This window comes from Patagioenas fasciata, chromosome 3, assembly GCF_037038585.1.
Source record: "Patagioenas fasciata isolate bPatFas1 chromosome 3, bPatFas1.hap1, whole genome shotgun sequence".
Classification (NCBI taxonomy): domain Eukaryota; kingdom Metazoa; phylum Chordata; class Aves; order Columbiformes; family Columbidae; genus Patagioenas; species Patagioenas fasciata.
This window is the reverse complement of record NC_092522.1, coordinates 18,373,807-18,393,832: the sequence shown is the minus strand read 5'-3', so window position 1 is coordinate 18,393,832 and position 20,026 is coordinate 18,373,807. Positions and strand designations below refer to the sequence as shown.

General features: G+C 38.1%; 1 protein-coding gene across 2 annotated transcripts in view; it reads right to left on the bottom strand.

The window, feature by feature from the left end:
- The window catches only part of FBXO11 (F-box protein 11), a 75,411-nt gene that overhangs the window by 32,539 nt on the left and 22,846 nt on the right, over positions 1-20,026 (bottom strand). For both annotated transcript variants that reach the window (XM_065835357.2, XM_065835358.2), the window contains exons 2-3: positions 6,285-6,412; positions 6,084-6,165 (exon numbers count right to left, since the gene is read on the bottom strand). In XM_065835357.2, the coding sequence (XP_065691429.1) occupies positions 6,084-6,165; positions 6,285-6,412 (210 nt within the window). The remainder of the gene's footprint in view (positions 1-6,083; positions 6,166-6,284; positions 6,413-20,026) is intronic.

Genomic DNA, 20,026 nt, shown 5'->3' with positions numbered 1-20,026 from the left:
GCCTGGAAAAACTACTAGCAAAACTTCCTTGCTCTCCCACAACAAACACATTAGGAAAAAGGACATCTGGGATGCAGGAAGTCAGTAGCCAGCAGCAATTTCAAAGTCTCCTCCTTCCACTTACTCCCATTTACACTCTTACTTTTAAAAAGAAAAAAACCTAAGCCAGAAGAAGTGTTAGCCTTGCCAGATGTCCTATTTCTTGAGAGAGATTGGAGAAAGAGACATTCCCCTGTCTCTGTGTGGAGATGTGAGTGCACTGGGTCAAACTCCTGCTCTGAGGCCCACATGCACTCTACGTGTGACAGTTATTTGGGAAACCCCATCTGCAGTTTGTGCTCTCACGAGCCCCCTCTGCGGCAGATATCCTCACCCACGGGAGTTCTGTTTGCACAGCTCACTTGGTTATCGTCTTCAGGATCCTTTCTCAGGCAGAACCATAAAGAATAGCTTCCAAGTTCAGATGATTTGTATATGCAAGGCATTATAAGCTCCTGCTGCATTCACTACACAATTACATGCATGCAACGCCCCTTGCATTATTTGTTTTTTCCTAGAACATTTGAATCTAGGGAGCAATAAGATCATGATTTTGGCTATTACAGGAAGACTACTAAAGTGACCCTCAGAAAGATGAACTACTAAATTTGAGGGAATAACATTCTGAAAAATAGTCTTCCCTGGGCAAAGCAGCACAAATAGCTCCATTATTTCTAGCTAAAAGAAAGAAGTGGAGAACTGTGGCTTTTACAAATATGCTAAAAACTGTGGTCTACAAACTGTATCACCAGAACCTGTGTACTATGAGAGAACTGATTAAAGCTGTTTTTCCAGTGTGTCATACTTCTATCTGTGGTCAGACCAGCTAGAAGAAATTCTGAAATATTACTGACTCTGCAGTGACTTTCCCTGAACCTGTTCCTTGTTGCACAACTGTATGAATATCACCTTGGTGCCAGGAGGGCATTTATACAACTGATGGCTGCTTTTAAGAGTAACACAGATTAGTCATAAATTATAGCTACTTGCCACTTTATTCCAACAAAAATCCATGCTGTACAAAAACAACAAGTCTCACCATTTCACATGCCCATAGCTATTTGCTTCCAAGCTATCCTTTAGGTTGACAGCACTGATCATGTACAGAACAGAGGAGAATTTTTTTTCCTCAATTTACCGATCCTCCTCTAAACTATTTTTTCATGGATCAGCTTCTTGTACTTCTTTGCAAGGTACAGAAGTGTGAGCATGGGCACAAGGAAGGAGACTGGAATGAAAGTTCAGAAGCTGGGCAAGACAATTCATTTTTAATGCCAGATTAAGAAATTATTAAAAAAAATAACAAAAACTCAAAAAAAACCAACCACCACCCACAACACAAAACCAAAACAAACTAAAACATAAACTAAACAAACCCACCCCCCAAAACACATACAACCAAAAAAACCTCACACACACCCAGAACCACAAAACCTGATAAGCCAGCCTGAAGCCAGTAAGTTAGGAGATCTGGTGAAAAGCAAGGGAAAAGTCTGGAAAGGTATTATGCTCAAGAGGCTTTTGGAGAGCATACACCAGTAGTCTATCAGGTGAGCACAGCTGGGCATCACCAGAAAACGTTGCATGCACCATCAGTGCTGTTTTTTTAAAAGGTCTTTTTCCATAAAGGTTCTTTCCTGTGTGTCAGGCAAGCAGTAGCAATTAATTCTACAGTCCTAATTACCCTTGAAATGTATCACAAGTTAATTGAACACTGCTTTTGAATTCATATTTTTCTGGTAGCTTTCCAGTTAAACGCAGAGATACAGTCTTTTACTGTCTTCCAAGCCAAAATGCCACGTTGTGAACTCAAGGCAGTAAATCCTAACAAGCCTTCCACGACCTGGCTTCTCCTTTAAACACACAACCCCCGAGGCATACAATTCGATCTTATTCCCAAGACAATCAGTTACTTCCCTAAACAACCTGCAGAATTTTTTCCTCCTTTAAGTTTATCTATGTTAAGACCTTGACTAATATTTTATTGAAGAGGGAAGTTCATCAGCATAAGGCCTCCCATTGCTCAACAGTTCACGCTCCGATTTTCTTCCCTAGGACCCATCTCAAAATGAAATTCAAATCCAGGTGCATTTCCTTAATGCAAGAGGCAGGGACCAATTTGAAACTGCCAGAAAACTTCTTGCAATTAAAAAAAAAAATAGAAAAAAAAATAGAAAAAAAAAAGATGATTTTACAGGTGTTTGCTATCCTCACCCACCTTTAGCCATAATCCTGTAGAAGTGAGAGATTTCATTTAAATTGCCCTTCTGCTCAATTAAGATGAAGGGGTTGACTTAAGATTTCTCCACTCAAATCACTGATTCAGTGATTACTAGATGGAATTTTCCAGTATAATTTGAAAAAGATAATTCAGTTCTTAATGTAAAGACTTAAATCTCTCTGGGTCCAAGACATAACTCCATGGTTTTGTTTTATAAATTCACACTTCACATTTTGGGTATCTTCTAGTAATACGTCAGAGCAAGGATACATTCAATATGTTGTTCTTCCCAGCTGACAAAAACAAGCTGAAACAGTTTAAGAGGTTTGTCTGGCAAACCAGAAACATTTGTGTGCTGCTACTCCCAACAGTTTTACACCTATTGAAAAAGTGAAGGTTCAGTACAAAACACATTCTCTTATGAAAAAAATTGAGAGAATTTTCCAAATAAGTGTTAAAAATAGACAAGAATAAAAATGAAGTGCAAGAGGTCATCACCAATCTTTATCTTTGCCCTAGCATAAGTTGACAGTTGAACTATTTATAGTTTTAATAAAGTGTTAACTTACTAGACAACTGAAAACTAGAAATACAGCTGGTTAAGTCATTCTGTTTCCACAGGATATGGGTGAAGATAATTCGGTTTCAATTTTGATCGTTTAGCAGATAGAAACTAGTATTGTAATACCAACACAAAGGGCAGTGAAAGCTGACTGAAAGTGAATTTCTTTCTTTGTACAAAGCCCAAGAATGCCATTGCATGAATCCCAAACTGTAAATTATGTCTTGTATGGATACCATTTTTGTCCGTTTTAGTGGAGAAGATATAGACAAATAGCTTTTGCTCTGTAAGGAGGAACTTAGTAAAAATATTTTCTTGCTAAGAAGTAGAAATATGTCAGGAAACACAGCATGCAGTGTTCTTGGAAAGATATCTTACAAAATCAATAAGAAAAGAAAAAAATTTAAAAGGCACTGAGTTCTGTGAACTATGATCAGTACATGTACCTAATGTACAGAATGATCAAGGAGTGATCCAGCAACCTAGAGTCACAGTATCTACTGCAACTCCAGAGTTCAGTCAAAGAAAGAAATCACTTGTCTCTGAACCAAAGGCTTCTGAAGATGGTTAAAAACAAGCAAGAACTGCCCAGTATAAAACAGATATGCAAATGTAGTAATCTTAAAGCAAGAGAGGAAAAAACCTACACGGTAATAAACAAAAAGGAAGACTACATCAAACGATTAAAACCCTGGATTAAATTATGTGAGTAGACAAGTGGTACTAAAAAATGTGAATATCCTGATAAGCAGAAATGCACACTTATAGTTAAAGTAATGTAAGAAAAACATAATATTTCTTGATTTACAGAAATATTTAAATATATCAGCATATAATACAAGTATTTGGACTACAAACCTAAGAGTTGTAAATGTTTTTCACAGATGTTCAACAAATACTGAATTTGTAGGTTTAAGTCATTTGTGATGCAAACAACACAGCTCCATCATACCTTTTTCTTACACAAATTTTTGGTTTCTTCATTTTTTTGTATTCGACTGAAGGGCTTAAGTGAAAAATTATTTACATATTTTCTCTAATGTGTTGCTTTCTCATCAAGATTCTTGTATATTCATTAACCTTTCTTATCTCAGGACTGAACAACTCGTTGTCCATTGTGGAGACCACTGGTGGACAGGATTGCAAATCACAGAAAAAAACATGTCAATATTTCAAAATTCTGACGTGTTCTGTTTGATAGTATCTGAGACTGATATTTTTTTCCCCTTACAATTTCAAATAACACCACATTCTCAGCAACAGTAATTCTGAACTAAGTATTAAAATAAGGAATAGTCGTCTGTTTTTTAAGCTACTGGCTGCGCTCCAGCTGAAACTCTAATTGACTGGCATTTCTCCTCTCATCTCCACCAAATTTTTGTCAAATCAGAGCCCATAGAAGAAGGAATGGTCCTCCGCCAAGACATTTTCCTGTGTTTCTAGTCATCTACAGTTCTAAAATAAACAGCTATATGTTCCAGATGACAATATACTGTCTCCACCGATGACATTCCAGAAAGTCTCATGGTTACAACTCAGTGAGAACAGCTATCATTATCTATGCCAGCAAAAACCAGGAAGAAAAAAAAAATATCTCACTGCAATCAATACTTGTACAAATTTAGAGGAATATCTCAAACTCAATGAGGAAACTAAAAATAACCATCATCCATACTGGAAAAGAGATTAACAGAAAATGAGTTGAGAAGGACACTCCCTTGTTAAGACTGCGACTGGTTTGAATACAATCTTAAAGAGTACAACTATAAAATCATTGTTTACAATTCCTCTGTTAATTCCATGCTGGAGAAGCTTCCACAATCCCCATACTTTCCACACATGGGCACAAGAATGTAGCAAAAGGAATGCACAGTGAAAGCGTGGAGAATTCCTTTGGAAGTTACTGTTGTTCATACAGTAATTTGTACTACAGTACTCAGTAGATACCTTCACTAAAGCAAGGAGGTGGGTAAAAGTGTAACAAAGAACACACTAAAAGTGAATGACCTTGAAGAAAAACTAGGAACTGGCAAGACAAACAGAGTTTATGACAAGATGACTTTGCACAAGGCTTCAGATATCAAATCAGGAAATGAAACTGGAAGCAGAATGACACAGGTTTATGTTCAGCTGGTTCTGGCTATTGCAAGGATATAAATGTGAAGTTCACTGATTCTCAAACAGCTGCTGAAATTAAGAGCTAATCAAAGGCAGGGGGTGTGCAAGCGGTAGAGGACACAAAATAAAACAGAGGGGGAAAGAGACAGAGTACTCAAAAGATAAAACCCACACTATGGAGAAGATAAGCAAACAGTAGACTTCAACAGAAACAATGAAAACGGACTAAAGTCTTATCCCAGCTGCTCAGTTTTAATTCACAATATTAAGAGAGAGACGGACTGAAGCAAAAAAAAAAAAAATAAAGAAGAAAAGCAACAGAAACCACGTAAATGGGAGTTGGCAAGCACTGGTGTTGATTTTTACAGGGAAAAGTGACAGCACATCTGGAACTAGAGAGTGTGTCATGAGACAAAAAGGGGTAAAAGCGTAAAGCCTGAAAAGTGACGTAGAGAAAAGAACAAGCAGGATATATGCACCTATATATGCATGTGTATGTGCACACAGGCATATATATCTACAAATAAAGACACACACAACATATGTATTACATATAATGTGCATATAATTATTATATACACATGTATTGCATGTATGTCTTTAATGTACATATACTGTATATGGTTGGGAAATAGATGTACATAGATATGGAGGTACAGATGGGTTTTCTTCTGAACACACACAAACTCTCCCCCTCTCTCCACAACGAAGTGCTATAGTGGCATACCTAAACTACCTCTACACAGATACTGGAACAATACATCAGTGTGAGAAATGGTAAATAAGCCTAGTCAGAGTGCTGCACCACTGCAGCATGACTGCTGCTAACAGTAGCTTGGATACAACTACATAGCACTTTGAGGAGAACAAACAAACAAAAACAAAACTAAAAAAACACCTCACACCAAATGAACATCCTGCAGCGAAGCAGGGCAGACTAAAGGACCAGATTCTAAAAGTCAGATTAAAATCACGCTTCCAGTTTTTAAGTTCAGAACAAGCTTGCAGTTGTTCTTGACTACTGTTTCTTAGTAGGAGAACAGACAGAAAAATTAAGTTTGGAGGTGGTGTGTGGAGTTGTGTGTGAAGTCAAAATGTCTCCACCTTTTCTCTCCCACCTTCTTTTTTGTAGAAAAAAATTACCTGATAAATCCTGGGATTTTCCAGATACTCTGGCACGCTTAGCTCGGTGACCAAAGTTTTCAGTAGCTGAAGTAGAGGCACCCTTTAATGAAATAAATAAGAATTAGTTCAGTAATTAGGTAACTTATGAAATGAATTAGCCTCCTATTCTTGAAACAGTAAGATTTATTTTACAATTAAAAACAAACAAATGAAAGTTACCTCCATACTGCTCTTTGTAGGGCAAGCTGTTCTTTTAGGAAGAAGAGTTTTTCTGCGAAGTTGGTATGGACTATTTTGTGCACCAGGACCTGACTCTTCTGCAACCATATCTGCAGGTACATCATCATCTGTCAAGAAAAAAGGAAATTCGCTAATTAGAACTGTAATTTGGTTTTATATCACAAAAATACTACACAAATTTTCTGATAAATACATTCAGTCAGGAGGCCGGGGAAGAAGTGCAAGAGTACAGTGAACTTTTAGCTAAAAATATACCCAGAAATACATAAAAGTACATGAGAAAGTACATATGAATTAACTTAGGTTCTCTATATGTACACAGCAGCTATACCAAAAGCTGCTTAAAAACATACACACACAAATATCTAGGCTTTCAGTTTCTCTGTGAGCATCATATTCACTGTGCTAACTCCAGCATCTTATTACTTCAAATTTTTCACCTAACGCTATCAGCATGACGATGAACACTGAAGTTTCAATTATTAACTAGATGCTATCAAGAAGTCCTTTGGTAAACATAGCATTTAGTTTAAAACTCAAGGCACAATTTTCCCAAAACATTTCAGCAATAACCCAAGCCAGCATACAAATCTTTCTGCAAAATGGAGGTAACTTTAAATACACATTCTGTTTGCACAAATTATACTTCGGAAAAAAAAAAGTGCACAAATTGTGTAAAATTTTTAAAGGTTTTAATTCAAAAACTGATTTCAGTTTCAATTTTCCACATTTATATAGTTCTGGAACACTCTCAAAACAAGCAAGGAATAATTACGTATCACTGCACACCCTACAACTAGCACAAAGTCACACGAATTTTTAAAAATCCAGAACAAAAACCATCTAGAAAATAAAGCCCAGCTCTACTTAAGTAAAAGGTATACTTTCACAGATGCTTAACTGTGAAAAGAGAATTTTGTACTCCCTTTTCATTTTAACTGCTTTTCCACTTTTAAACTGAGTAAAACATGACGTAAAAGCAATAGCCAGAAAAGCAATACTGCAGAGTAAGCAGTTTTCTTGAATATATTAGGGTGAAGAAAGACCAATGTCAAAAAAACCCAACCTACCCTTCAAATATTAAACCAGCCTGTTCAAAATACAAAGAAAAGCAATTTTTAAAGTTCTAAACACCTCCTTACATTTCAAGATCTTAATGTCTTGATTTTCTTAAGGGCTGTTTTAGTTTTTTCCTGACATGAATTACAAAACATTGCATTTTTATAGGATTATGCACGTGATCATAGCACAAGCTGCTGTATCACTGACAGCTAACCAATAAAATTCTGCAGAAAAAGCTAGTTCAGTGCTGTCCTGCTCTGCTCTGGTTCTAATTTTTCCTCCACCTCAGCAGATACTTAAAAATGGCAAACATTGCCATGTATCATCAACAGATCACAACACTGCCAGGCCATCTAAATAAAGGGTAGAACTGGTAAAAAGATGAAGTTAGCTGGAGGAATGTGTGCAACCTCACACAGCTCAGGGCAATCAGCAGAGCCTAATCAGCTGGCTAATGCACCTGCAGACTAACCCTGCAAGAAACACCTCCATGCAGAGCCTTTAGCCAGCCCAGCATAGCCACAAGGAGGGGTCAAGGACCACACCACTCGGAAGAACCATCACCCTTTTTGCAGCAGCAGCACCAGTTTTTGAGGACAGGAGTGAACCATGAAACTTCTAGTAAAAAAACACCACTTTTTAAAAACAACAGAGCAACCTCCCTAACTTCAGCAGGAAGCTACCTCACCACACCTGGAATATTGTGTCCAGTTCTGGGCCCCTCAGTTCAAGAAGGACAGGGAGAGAGTCCAGCACAGGGCAACAAAGATGATTAAGGGAGTGGAGCATTTCCCTTATGAGAAAAGGCTGAGGGAGCTGGGTCTCTTCACCCTGGAGAAGAGGAAACTGAGGGGTGACCTCATTAAAGTTTACAAATACATAAAGGGTGAGTGTCAGGAGGATGGAACCAGGCTCTTCTCGGTGACAACCAATAAGACAAGGGGCAATGGGTATAAACTGAAACACAGGAGGTTCCATTTAAATTTGAGAAGAAACTTCTTCACAGTGAGGATGTCAGAACACTGGAACAGGCTGCCCAGGGACACTGTGGAGTCTCCTTCTTTGGAGACATTCAAAACCTGCCTGGACACCTTCCTGTGTAACCTCATCTAGGTGTTCTTGTTCCGGCAAGGGGATTGGACTGAATGAGCTTTTGAGGTCCCTTCCAACCCCTGACATTCTGTGATTCTCTCTCTCCCCCTCTCTGTCTGCTACTTGCATGACACACTTCACCAGCATCTGAGCATTTCTCTACCTGTGAACACTAAGTATTTATGTATGACACAAAAAACCTCAAAGATACAGACAGACTAACTTCAGTGCATGTCCCTGTGAAGAAGCATTCAGCCCAGCGTTGGCATCGCATGCCTGCAGGAGGTTACAGACCCCCAAGCAGACCCATTGCACACTTACAATTTAGTCACCTAGTTTTACCTTTTTCTTTCCATCTCCAATCAAAAATATCCTACCAATTCAACAAGGTATCAGCAGGTGGAAGAGTTAAGCTGCTGTGGGTGTTCCCAGCCTTCCCTCGCATGGCAGAGCAGGACAGGAGCTGCAGGTCTGAGGAGGCCCTGCCAGGAGGGGCTCAGGCACCACCAGCCAGGCTTTCTCATAACAAAACACACCGTAGCATGTAACTACTCAGCACCCCTTATTTCTCTTTAAGGTCTGCTACAGTAATTATGATTTCTGTTGCTAATATCCCCCAGAAACATGCTACTCAGGGATTTTGAGTGTCTTTCCTTCATCCTGTTCACCTATTTTGCACTGAAGATCCAAAATGACTGCCAGAATGGCAGGCGGTTTTTTTGCCCATTCTGGATGGTCAGTACAATAGTTCAAGATTGCCACATGGAACACAGCAGAAGCATAATAAGCAAAGAAAGCTGGGAAAAAAAGGAAAAAAAATCAAAGCACAGAATTTTGATCCCTTGGTATGCAATAAAAAGGGCAGGGACAAACCCCAATCAGGTCCTTAGAAGTAAATCCATGGAGGCCACTAAGGATAAAACATATTACTGCTGGAAAGAGAAGGCAGAAGCCTGTGGGGGGAAACAGAGGCAAAGGTCAGTTCAGCTGAAACACTGAAGGACTAACTAAGCAGAACATAAATGCCTTCACTTTCTTGCAGTGGATCTAGGAGGACGGCAGGAGTCCTGCTCAAAGATCACTTTTCTAGCACAGATGATATTAAGGGATATGCATGTATTCCCTCAGATTGACAGCAGGTATCAGTCAAATTTAAAATCTTCCTTTTTTCCATCCCAGCGGTAAGGAAGATGAGAGAAGGGCACCAGGGGAAAGTAGGAACCCAGGCAGCACACAGGAAGCAGAAGGTGCCCAGGGCGCTGCTGAGCGATGCAGGCCCGGAGGCACCGGTGCATGGGGAACACGTCACGACAGCAGCTCATGTATCATGAGAGCAGCTCGCAGAGAGGCCTTCAGGAACCAAGAGCCTCTAGCGTGGCCTTGCCACCAACCTACTAACTGCACACAGGTAATTTGCTGGCTCTAGGATAACCAGAGGCCAGCGAGCCACATCGCTTCCTTCTCACCAGCAGTTCTGCCACACTCCCCAGGGGCTGGCCAGCTGCTCCGTGGGTTTCTGACATTTCAGGAACAATAACAACTGATACTATTTTTCCAAAGTAGCCTGTGTAGTTGCTGTCAGGTGTGATCTGTTACACAAGTAGCCTCGGTGCTTGTTTTCAGCCCTCCACATGCTTCATTTAGCTCTCAATAGGCTAAAGCAGCTACAGTGCCAGCTTTCAGGTAAATGCACCTTAGAAAACAGTTTTTACTAAAGACTCATGTTACCCTTCCTGGAGCAATCAACATGACAACACTCATAATACAGACTGGGAACTGTTTTTTGAAAATCTTCCTCTAAAAAACAAAACAAAACACACTCATGTAACAGCCACGTGCCTGCTTTAAAACAGAAAAATGGACTTGAAAACACAGAACCTCAGTGCCTCCAAAATATTTTGAAAAACCCTATTTTAAAGCATAACAGCATCAGTTACTGCATCTAATAACATAAAAGGCATTTAATAACATTTGTTGATGGTAGAAGCATAAAAGTCAAACAAATTCGGGGGAGTGTGTGTCTGTGTAATATTAATACCCTAATACAAACACCTGCTGAAATGACTGCCAGATGATATCACCGTTTTAACCAAGTCAATATACTTGCAGTTTTTAAGATACTAAATTATGATGAGTCCATTCTCAAACATTTACCTGAATATTTTACACCAGTTACATATTAAGATAAAATATTTTCAAACAAAAGAATGTTTACTGAAAATCAAAAACCTTAGCGACACTGACAGGTCAAAAATCTAAGTATAAGTTAAAAAAGTACCCAAATCTGGTAGCTGAAAATGGCTCATGACAACTGAACCATAAACTACAAACTTTACCTCTCGCAAAGTCAAGACCACCAGTAAGCACAAATACATCCAGAAGAGGAACAAAAATAAAATTAATCCGCCACTCCATCAACTGCTATAATCAAGCCTATCTTGCATTTCCATAAGTGCTATGGAAGTGTGTACATTAAAGAGTACCCAATTAACTTATTTTATTTCATACACATATTGCAATTTATTTAAAAAAAAATAGTATTACTTCTAGATAAAGTTTATCATGTCCATACCATCTTCATTAGAAACACACATCATGTAGTTTCATGTCCACATGTTCAGGTAATATTTCCAAAATTTGTCTTAATATTAACAACTGTTGTGAAGACAGTTAAGGCTGACATAAAACCTTTTTAAAAAAAAATGGAAGTAGGTCCTAGAAGAACACTTCCAAAAAGTAAAGTTAACCCACGCTGAAGCTATTTGAATGAAGTGATGATTCATCTTGCCTATGAAACAAATTTCAACAGTAACAAGAGTTCACCACTGATTACCTTAAGTAGAACTGGTGCAATTTTGGAATGAAATCATAAACAATTAAGACAAAAAAAACCCTACTGTCCATCTTCAAAATGAGAAGAAAATCTGATAAATGCAACTAAAATGTGAACTGATAAAGCTCCGTTGCTTTGTGCAGAGTGAACCTTGCCTAATATCTGGCAAAACATGGATAAGGCACACTGCCAGCCTGTGACATGACAGCTCCAACTACCGCACTGCTGGATTAGTTTAGAATCACCATGGAAAAGAAAAGATAACACAAGCTTCGGGTAACAGAAAAGGAAGGTACACACAAGAGAGATAGTTATAAAGGCAAAATAACTTGCAGAACAGAAATACAAGGCAGGAGTTCTGTGTTTGCAGGTACAATAACTGCAAAACCATGAACATCTCAGTAACAAATTGTCAAACCGAAAAGCTAGAACACACCCACCCATTTTTCTTTAAAAGGCAAAAACCCAGGGAGTGAGCTGTTAAATAAATCTAAGTATCAACAGTGTGACTGACACTCATACTATGTCCTTGCAAACACTCTCGACAAGTGTCTAACACTCCAAATCAGATACAGTACCAAAATCTGAAAGATACCAAGTATAGAAATGATATATTCTACTGCAGAGTATAGAAATGATACATTCTACTTTCTACCTCAGCTTCTACTGGGGTGAGAAAATGCAGCTCTTCCTCATTACTTCAGAGTAGCATTTCAGGGTTAGTTTAAATTATGAATAGCAGGCTGCTTTTGAAATGGACACCATTTTGCTTTGAGAGCTACCTGAATATCTTTGTGAAAGCCACTAGCTATGAATTATCACCAGCACAAAAAAGGCAACACCAAGAGACCCCTACCAAACAAAACCAAACAACTCAAAAACAGAGACAGATGACATGCAGAGTTCACTGAGCCCATATCCAACACATCCTAAAGATGAGAGCATTTTGATAGTATTTCACTGTCAAATTCCACTTCTTCAAAGGAGGCTTCAAAACAAACAGAAACAGGAGGCATATATACAGCAATTCCCTTCATTCTATGCTTAATGTTAAAAAAAAAAAAAGGTATTAGAGTGAGAAGTAGCTGCAAACTCATCTACTACTAACACAAAGAGACTTTAATAAAAACTGTAATATATTTTACTTATCATTATGGAAAGAAACCCTGCAGTATTTTCCAAGCAATATCCAAAGCAGCTTGACTCACAGAGATAAAAATCTAAGAGGAGGTATTTTTGTAAGGTTCTGATGGCACAGGTCAACAAGAAGGATTAATCTCTGACAGGAGTCAGTGCTGTTGGGAACTGGAAGAGACCCAGCCAGAAAGATTCAGAGACAGATCTCCAGTCAGAGCAGCAGGCTTTCGGTTTGGAAAAGGGACAGACCTGACATTAAAAATGTACGCTTCCCTAAAGACTACAGAAAGATCAGACTTACTGAGCACCATATGGAATAAAGAGATTCTGCCTTCTGGGAAGCAACAACTAGACACAATAACCATTACTGACTACTATTTAAAATACACATACAATTTCTTACTGATAATAAACCAAAAATATATAACAATATGCAAGCGTATTGAAATTTGAAACAGTTTGATAAACAAAAAGTACGTGGAATACTTAGAATTTTTCCTGTATGGAAATTATTTCTTAAATTGAGAGAGTAAAAGTTTATGTTTCAAGCTAAAAGTCTTGGTACTTACAGAGCAAAATAAAAACCACACACCACACCACCCCCCCACCTTTTTGGAATTTACATCCTAAGCTTTTAAATATTGATACTCTAATGAGACAGTTTTTTACTCTTTGGAAATAGGTCGTGCAGTCACAATGGCCTAAAAAGAATAAGAATAGATCAGATGCTCATCTCCATCTGTATTTGCTCAAAAGCTCATGTTAGTTTTAAAAGACACTTAAATATATTTTCTACAAGCAGAAAAGCAACTACTACTTATATCTACACAGAGGTTCTTAAGGCTCAGATTACTTTTTGTGTTCCTCACAAATTCAGTGGAAAGAATCTTTTCTCCTCCTCAACTCATCATGAAGCCCACTACAAAAATCCTTCTTACATAGGTTACTTAAGTCAAACAAGAGAAAAAAAAAACAGCCCCTCAAAGGCCTATTATGTCAAGTAGCACCCTCAAAATACTGCATACTAAATACAGGCAGAAATTTGAGTTCTTAGACCTGGCACAAAGCAGACAGAAAGGAGACAACTGGGAAAGATAAATTGTCTGCAAAGCCCAAAACTTGTCCCCAACTATTTTTCTTCAAAAGTTATCAACAGCCACAAACAGCTGCTCACGTCTCTGAACCTTGCTCACTAGGGAGTTCATAGCCTAAAACTAGCACAAAACCCATGTGTGAACACTAGTTAAAAAGCTCTCCAAGTACTATGAAGAACATTTTCCCTTCCAGAAGCCAGGAGCAAAAAATGATAACCAGGATTTGATGAAAAATTCTATTTCCACAACCACCTCCCCAGAACAGGTGTTTAACACCAAGACTGAATTAAGAAAAAAAAAAATATTAGCACATGCATTTTTATTAAACATCCAGAATAACTGTGCAAATACCTACTGCTTGAGCTACCTGTTAGATAACTCATTTTGGAGAGTGAAGGAAAACTCTTTCTTAAAACAAGGAGCTCTAATAATTAGTGCAAGCAGGTTTCAAACAATATACCAACAAAAGAGCATGAAGATCGATTTTTCCTTTGGTATTTTTTTCAATTACACTGTTTTCCCAAACTGATGATAAATGTATTACAGCATCATCTATAACATTCAGCAAACTAATAAACAAATCTCGAGGTGGCTGCTTTGGAAGTATTTTATTAAGAGAATTTCCCTTCCTGCTTAAGAGGCAGCTTTACTTTGCTCTGACAAGCTTTCATTGAGAAAGGACAAGGATTCCTTTTTGGGTGCATTCTCATTAATAAAGCAATACTTCCAAATCTGTGGCCTTCCTGCACGGTCCCTTGATGTTACAGGGAAAAAGATTTTAAAGGTTGGGGAATATACAGTGCCTTTCCTCTGTAGTGCTGAAGAGCCTTTCCTCAAGAGATTCCTGAGAGATAATAAAGAAAATAGATTTGATTACTACAGTCTGATTTTTTTTTTCTGTTTTGACTATTAACTCACGTTTCCAGTGAGGACCAATTTAATCAAGATTTCTACCTGGTCAAATTGCTTCATTTGTTAGAGCAGTCAAGTTACCAGTCTCAAAGTTTATCCCCCTGTTTGGCTGAAATACAGCACCTTTCATCTCACTAGAAAAGCATCGCTAGCAACAACACTAAACAAGTAGCAAAAGAGGTTCAAGTATTCCAATTTTATTCTCTATCTGAATTGACCAGAAAGATGTTTCTCATCAACCACCACACTATAATTTCGGGCAGTACTTCAGGGTGCCTGAACACAGGCAAGAATGCAACCCTGTCACCACACCCTTGGAGCTACTGTGATGGGGAAGAAAAAGAAGGAAAAGACACACCAAAAAACCCCAAACAGAAACCCCTTCCTTCTCTTTTTCCCTACAAAATGCCCACCTTATCAGGAGATGGTATCTTGATGGAAAGGAATTATAGAATCTCCAGTAGCAACACCAAAGTGACCAGAACACATGCACTCTGGTGGCACCACAACAAAAAACCCCAACAAACACACACAAAGAAACAACAAAAAAAGCCCCCTCCCCCAACAGAAAACTCACCTCCCTGAACCATGCTGTTTGTAAAGCATCTGAACATTGAAAGGATGAACAGCAGCTTCCAAAACTTACATACTGGGTAGAGGGTAGGCTCTGATTGGGGTCAGCAGGGACAATTAAGTCAATCAGTTTTATGGAATGGTCATTAAGGCAAACCAGTATGTCCATGTTCTCCAACAGCCTGGCTCAGGCTAGATAACATTTTTCTGAGAAAAATGCCATAACTAGCATATGTAAAATAAATACATTTGTGAGGATAGGTTATTTCTAATAAGGAGAGAATAGTTGAGCTATAAAGCAGAAAAGCCTCCACTCTTTAATTAGAGTAAGTCTGGATATTCTTGATATCCATAAACGCCAAAAAGAATGAATCAGAAGTTTGTAAATTCCTGGTTTTATTAACTTCCGGTGATAATTATTTCCAACCTAATCTCATCCTGCAGGAGTAACTGCTTTTAGCGCTGCTGAAACTAAAGAATGAGCTTGACAGTTAATTTTTCCTCTGTTTAAGTTTATGCTGCCTTAAAAAAAAAAGAAAAAAAAAAAGAAAAAAAAAAAAAAGGAGGGAAACCCACAGTATAGCCATGAGTAAATTCAGTGAGAATACAAAGACTCCACTTAATACATTTTACACTTCACATTTTCTATGGCCCGTAACTGATCAATTTGCAGCTTTTCTGGGATGAGTGTGAAGCCAAGAGAAACCTTGCACAGGGAAACATGGCTCCCCATGAAAGGGCAGGAAAAATTATATGCAATTAAATAATCCACATAGCTACAAGTCTCATTATGACTATTGGAACTATTCAAGCATAACTCCCATAGAACATAATCTCAGGGCACAATCATTTCACCAAACTTTCAGGAAATGAAAGCCTCCCCCAGATTCCCCTGCCACAAGACACATCTGCATACCACTGTTTTAACACAGGCAGAAAAAAACTCCATGTTATCTCATGCTACTAAGAGTAGTAGCAGATTTGGAGATACTTGCCATGCAAAGCCATCTGCCTTGTACGGACTCCACATCAGAAGTGACTGGCATCTATCAATACATTGGCCCAGCTGGAACAGAGTTATGTCAAGGAGCAGTTTTGATATACTAAACTAGGAATTTCTTAAGGTTCTTTAGAATTAAAAGAGTTTCTGAAATGTCTATTATGACAAGGGAAGGCAGTCACAAGTCTGTATTGCAGTAGCAAAAAAAAATAAGGAAAAAAAGCAACCAAGATGAAGGGCAAAACAGTCCCTTCTGTATGTTGGGGGGAAGCGGGGTACAGTCAATATTGTTTACACCCAGAAATAAGCAAGAGGACGAAAAAATACATTATTAGTACTTTAAAGCTTACTAGGTTCTGCTGTCATTCTTCCCACTCTGTATCCTACTATTATGTTACATTAGAAGCAGGGCAGGTGGGGGGAATCAATCAAGAACCAGAAACCATCAACTTAAGCACTTTATATAATCTAGTATAACTGCAGAAAAACAGGATCACCAAGAAAATCTTAGTTTGAGTCTTGACTTCTTATAGATCCCAAATAACACTTTGACACCGCCTTCAAACACAATACCAGCCAAGAGACTATGAAGTGTAGTTTTCTGGAACAACCCCTACTGGCATAGATGGGCAAACACTTCCCGTACCCAAGTTTCCAAGTCATGTTCAGCGGCAGTGGCAATTCACCCAGATCACAGTCTAGGAAGAAGCAGAGGGACACTGAACAGTCCACAGGCAAAAAGCCGGAACTTGTAACTTTGACAGATAGTTGGGAGGAAAAAAAAAACACACACTTATAGCTAATAACACCATTTTAGATATCCAGCAGCATGTTACTAGAAAAAGTTAACTGCATGAACTGCAAAAGGTAAAATATTGATTCTACTACCTCTTTTGGTTATTTCCCCTATTTTACTATTACGATGATATTAAAGATACACACTACTTTCTCCTCCTGTGCAAGTACTACAATCAACACTTACATAAGTATTTCAAGTGTTACAGCTGAAATTAAAAACCAGCCCCCCCAAAGAAACATAAATACCACTGTACGAACAGCATAACCAGCAACATTATACTGAAAACCTAAATATACTGGGGGGGGGCAACAAGGACGGGAATAATTAAATCTCCCCAAATTATTGTTCTTTTATTTACCAAAGACAGACCCCCACTACAGCATATAGTTATTTTTAATCTGACTTTCAGCAACGCTACTCAATAATTATGCTAGAAACACGCACACACAAAAAAACCCAGAAAGCACACATTTATTATCCTTGGATTAGTCAAAAGTATGTTGTTTCTAATGTATTTTGTAATAAGGCTGAATTTTACAAGACTAACTGTGGCAAGGTTTGCATGCACCAAGTCAGACTTAACATGACTGTTCCTATTATTCTATTACTTGAATTACAAACTCCAAAGTGTCTGACAAGAGCAGGAAAGCATGGCTCTGTTTAACTTCAGGAAAATGACTGAGAAAACAGCATGTGGAACTAGAGTAAAGCCAAGCATCGTCAGGGCACAGGAGAAAATGCTTTGTTACTCATTACTTACTTGCCACCATATATTAGAATGCATTATTAAGAAAACAGTCAAATGATCAAACACCAGTGTAGTGAGTAAATTCTGATTCAAATCTGAATGTGTTAGAAGCTACCAGAAAAACAAACTGCTATCAACATCAAATACTGTAGCACTAAGGGCCAACAGCCTACCTAAACCTGAGCTGCTTGAAGAAAGAAAGCGTAATCACTGTAACAGAGAACAACTATCCATACTCAATCCTTCTACTCTGGGAGATAAGACTAAATAGATTTTCTGCCAAGTTTTACAATATTAATACATGATATAAATACAAATTGGAAGAACATAACTGTTTTCCATTGCCAACATGCGTTACAAAACAAACATCAGGAAAGCTGGAAACAAGGATTTGCATTATACGTTCAAGGAAACAGCAGCACATGCAGGACACACTGTCCTTCCCTGCCCTGTAGAGTAAGGATCTCCTACGCACCTCAGTCCAACAGTTACTGCTCTTGGACATCTAGAGGGGAAAAAGATAATTATATCCTGATTTTTCATTAGAAAACCAAACGGCATACTTTTGATAAATTATTCCAAGTTTCTATTCTTATTGTTTGCTTTCTCGCCTACAGATACAGAAGAAAAAAGAAAAAAAAAAGATTGAAAAGAGAGTACTGAAAGATGTCAACATTCCCTCGTGGCAGGTGCCTCACAGGGAGGTTCCCCTCCATCTCACAACTAAGGTTGACTCCCTCTCTCCTCCTCATATTCCCAAGAAGCCTGCATAGTTTGATCCTGCCCCTTTTCGTACTTATTAATGTTGACAAAAAATTAAACAAATACACAATAGAAATACAGCTGTTTGCATATGCATAGCTGTCCAGGCATTCTTCTACACACAATTTTGATATATATACAAAAATAGAAGATTCACAGGTGTACAGCCCTGAAACAGTTCCAAACACGCCCATCCATCAGAAACCTGTCATTTAGCCAAACTAATCTTATTTAGTACATCAGACTAGGTCAGTTGCAATACCTTGGTTGAGAAGGGCTGCCACTTCATAGTATTAATTTATTGTGGTTTTTAGGTCATCTCACTGTATCCTTAAAAGGTTGCAGGAATAAAGAGCATTAAGAAGGAACATAATATTACAAACAAGATAATTATCTCTTCTGGAGAAGAAACTGCTCAAATATTATTTAAAATAAAAACAAAGACTTCTTTGGCCCAAAGCACTGCAAAACCTAGGTTACAGCTCTTAAAAAAAAAAAAAGAGAAAGAGAAAGCATTTTAGCACTGCAAGGCTATTATTTTATAAAAAAAAGTTTCCACCTGAACTTAAAGAGACTTTATTTCTACTGTGAGAGTGACTGAGCACTGGCACACGTTGCCCAGAGTTTATGGAGTCTCCAGACTCTGAGCCCTTTCCAAAGCAGACACAGCTTTGCTAATACAGCTAATTTGAGTTAAAATAAGTTAACAGGTAAAAGATGAGCTCAAAACGCTGTTCCATCCACATCTGAAGAATGATCCAAGTTAGAATCCCAGACTCCCTATATAGTCAGCAAAGGGAGAAGGTACATCAGAGAATGATTCCTCTATTGCTCAACTCCAGTATTCTGATCAGTGAGGTAAAAACTCTTCCACTCCCTGCCCAACACACCAAGTCTTTTAAGTATTTATCCTCTAGATTTCACATTACATAGCCTCACTAGTACAATGATGCTCTAATACAACTGTTTTTATCCAAGGAATGCTTTGTTGGAAAACACACATTTGTTGTATATTAGCATCCCAAGAACCTTCAGCCCATTTTCACTCTGAGAACTCCACGCATCCAAAATCCACAGACATTGTGACATCAGGACAGGAAGATAGACCATAGTATTTTTAACCATACACATGTAAAACTACACAGCTTTACATATCTTACACAGCTACATAAAAATACATATTTTCTACACTGACAAGTGTTACTATGTTAAGCAACTGAAGAATCTGTATCAAAATATATTTTGTCAGCAAGAAACCTATTACAAAAGGATAAGAATAATATTTTAGGTTAAATCAAAACAGCAACTTAAAGACCTCATTAGAAGTACTAAAACACAACTTGTTAAAAGTGTTCTACAGTTACAGCAACTCCTTCTCTTAGATTTCCATAACATACACATTACCTCATTACTTGCCAGCTGTTAAGACTCTGCCTCATTTCATCATCTTCCTGTTCCAGAGGTTTGAAGGGGAGAAAACACCATTACCAAGCATTTTGACCAGGAGTTAGGTTGTAAAATATCATAGATAATTCTACACACTTGATCAGGTAAGGAAAACATCATCAAGCCTTTACAAACACACTATGTTTATTTAATGACAAATAGCAACTGATGAGGTATTTGTAACAAAAAACAATTTTAGAGCAGTAGCAACCCTTTTTACAAAACTGAATGCTGATGAGTAACTGACCAAAACATCACTTTGA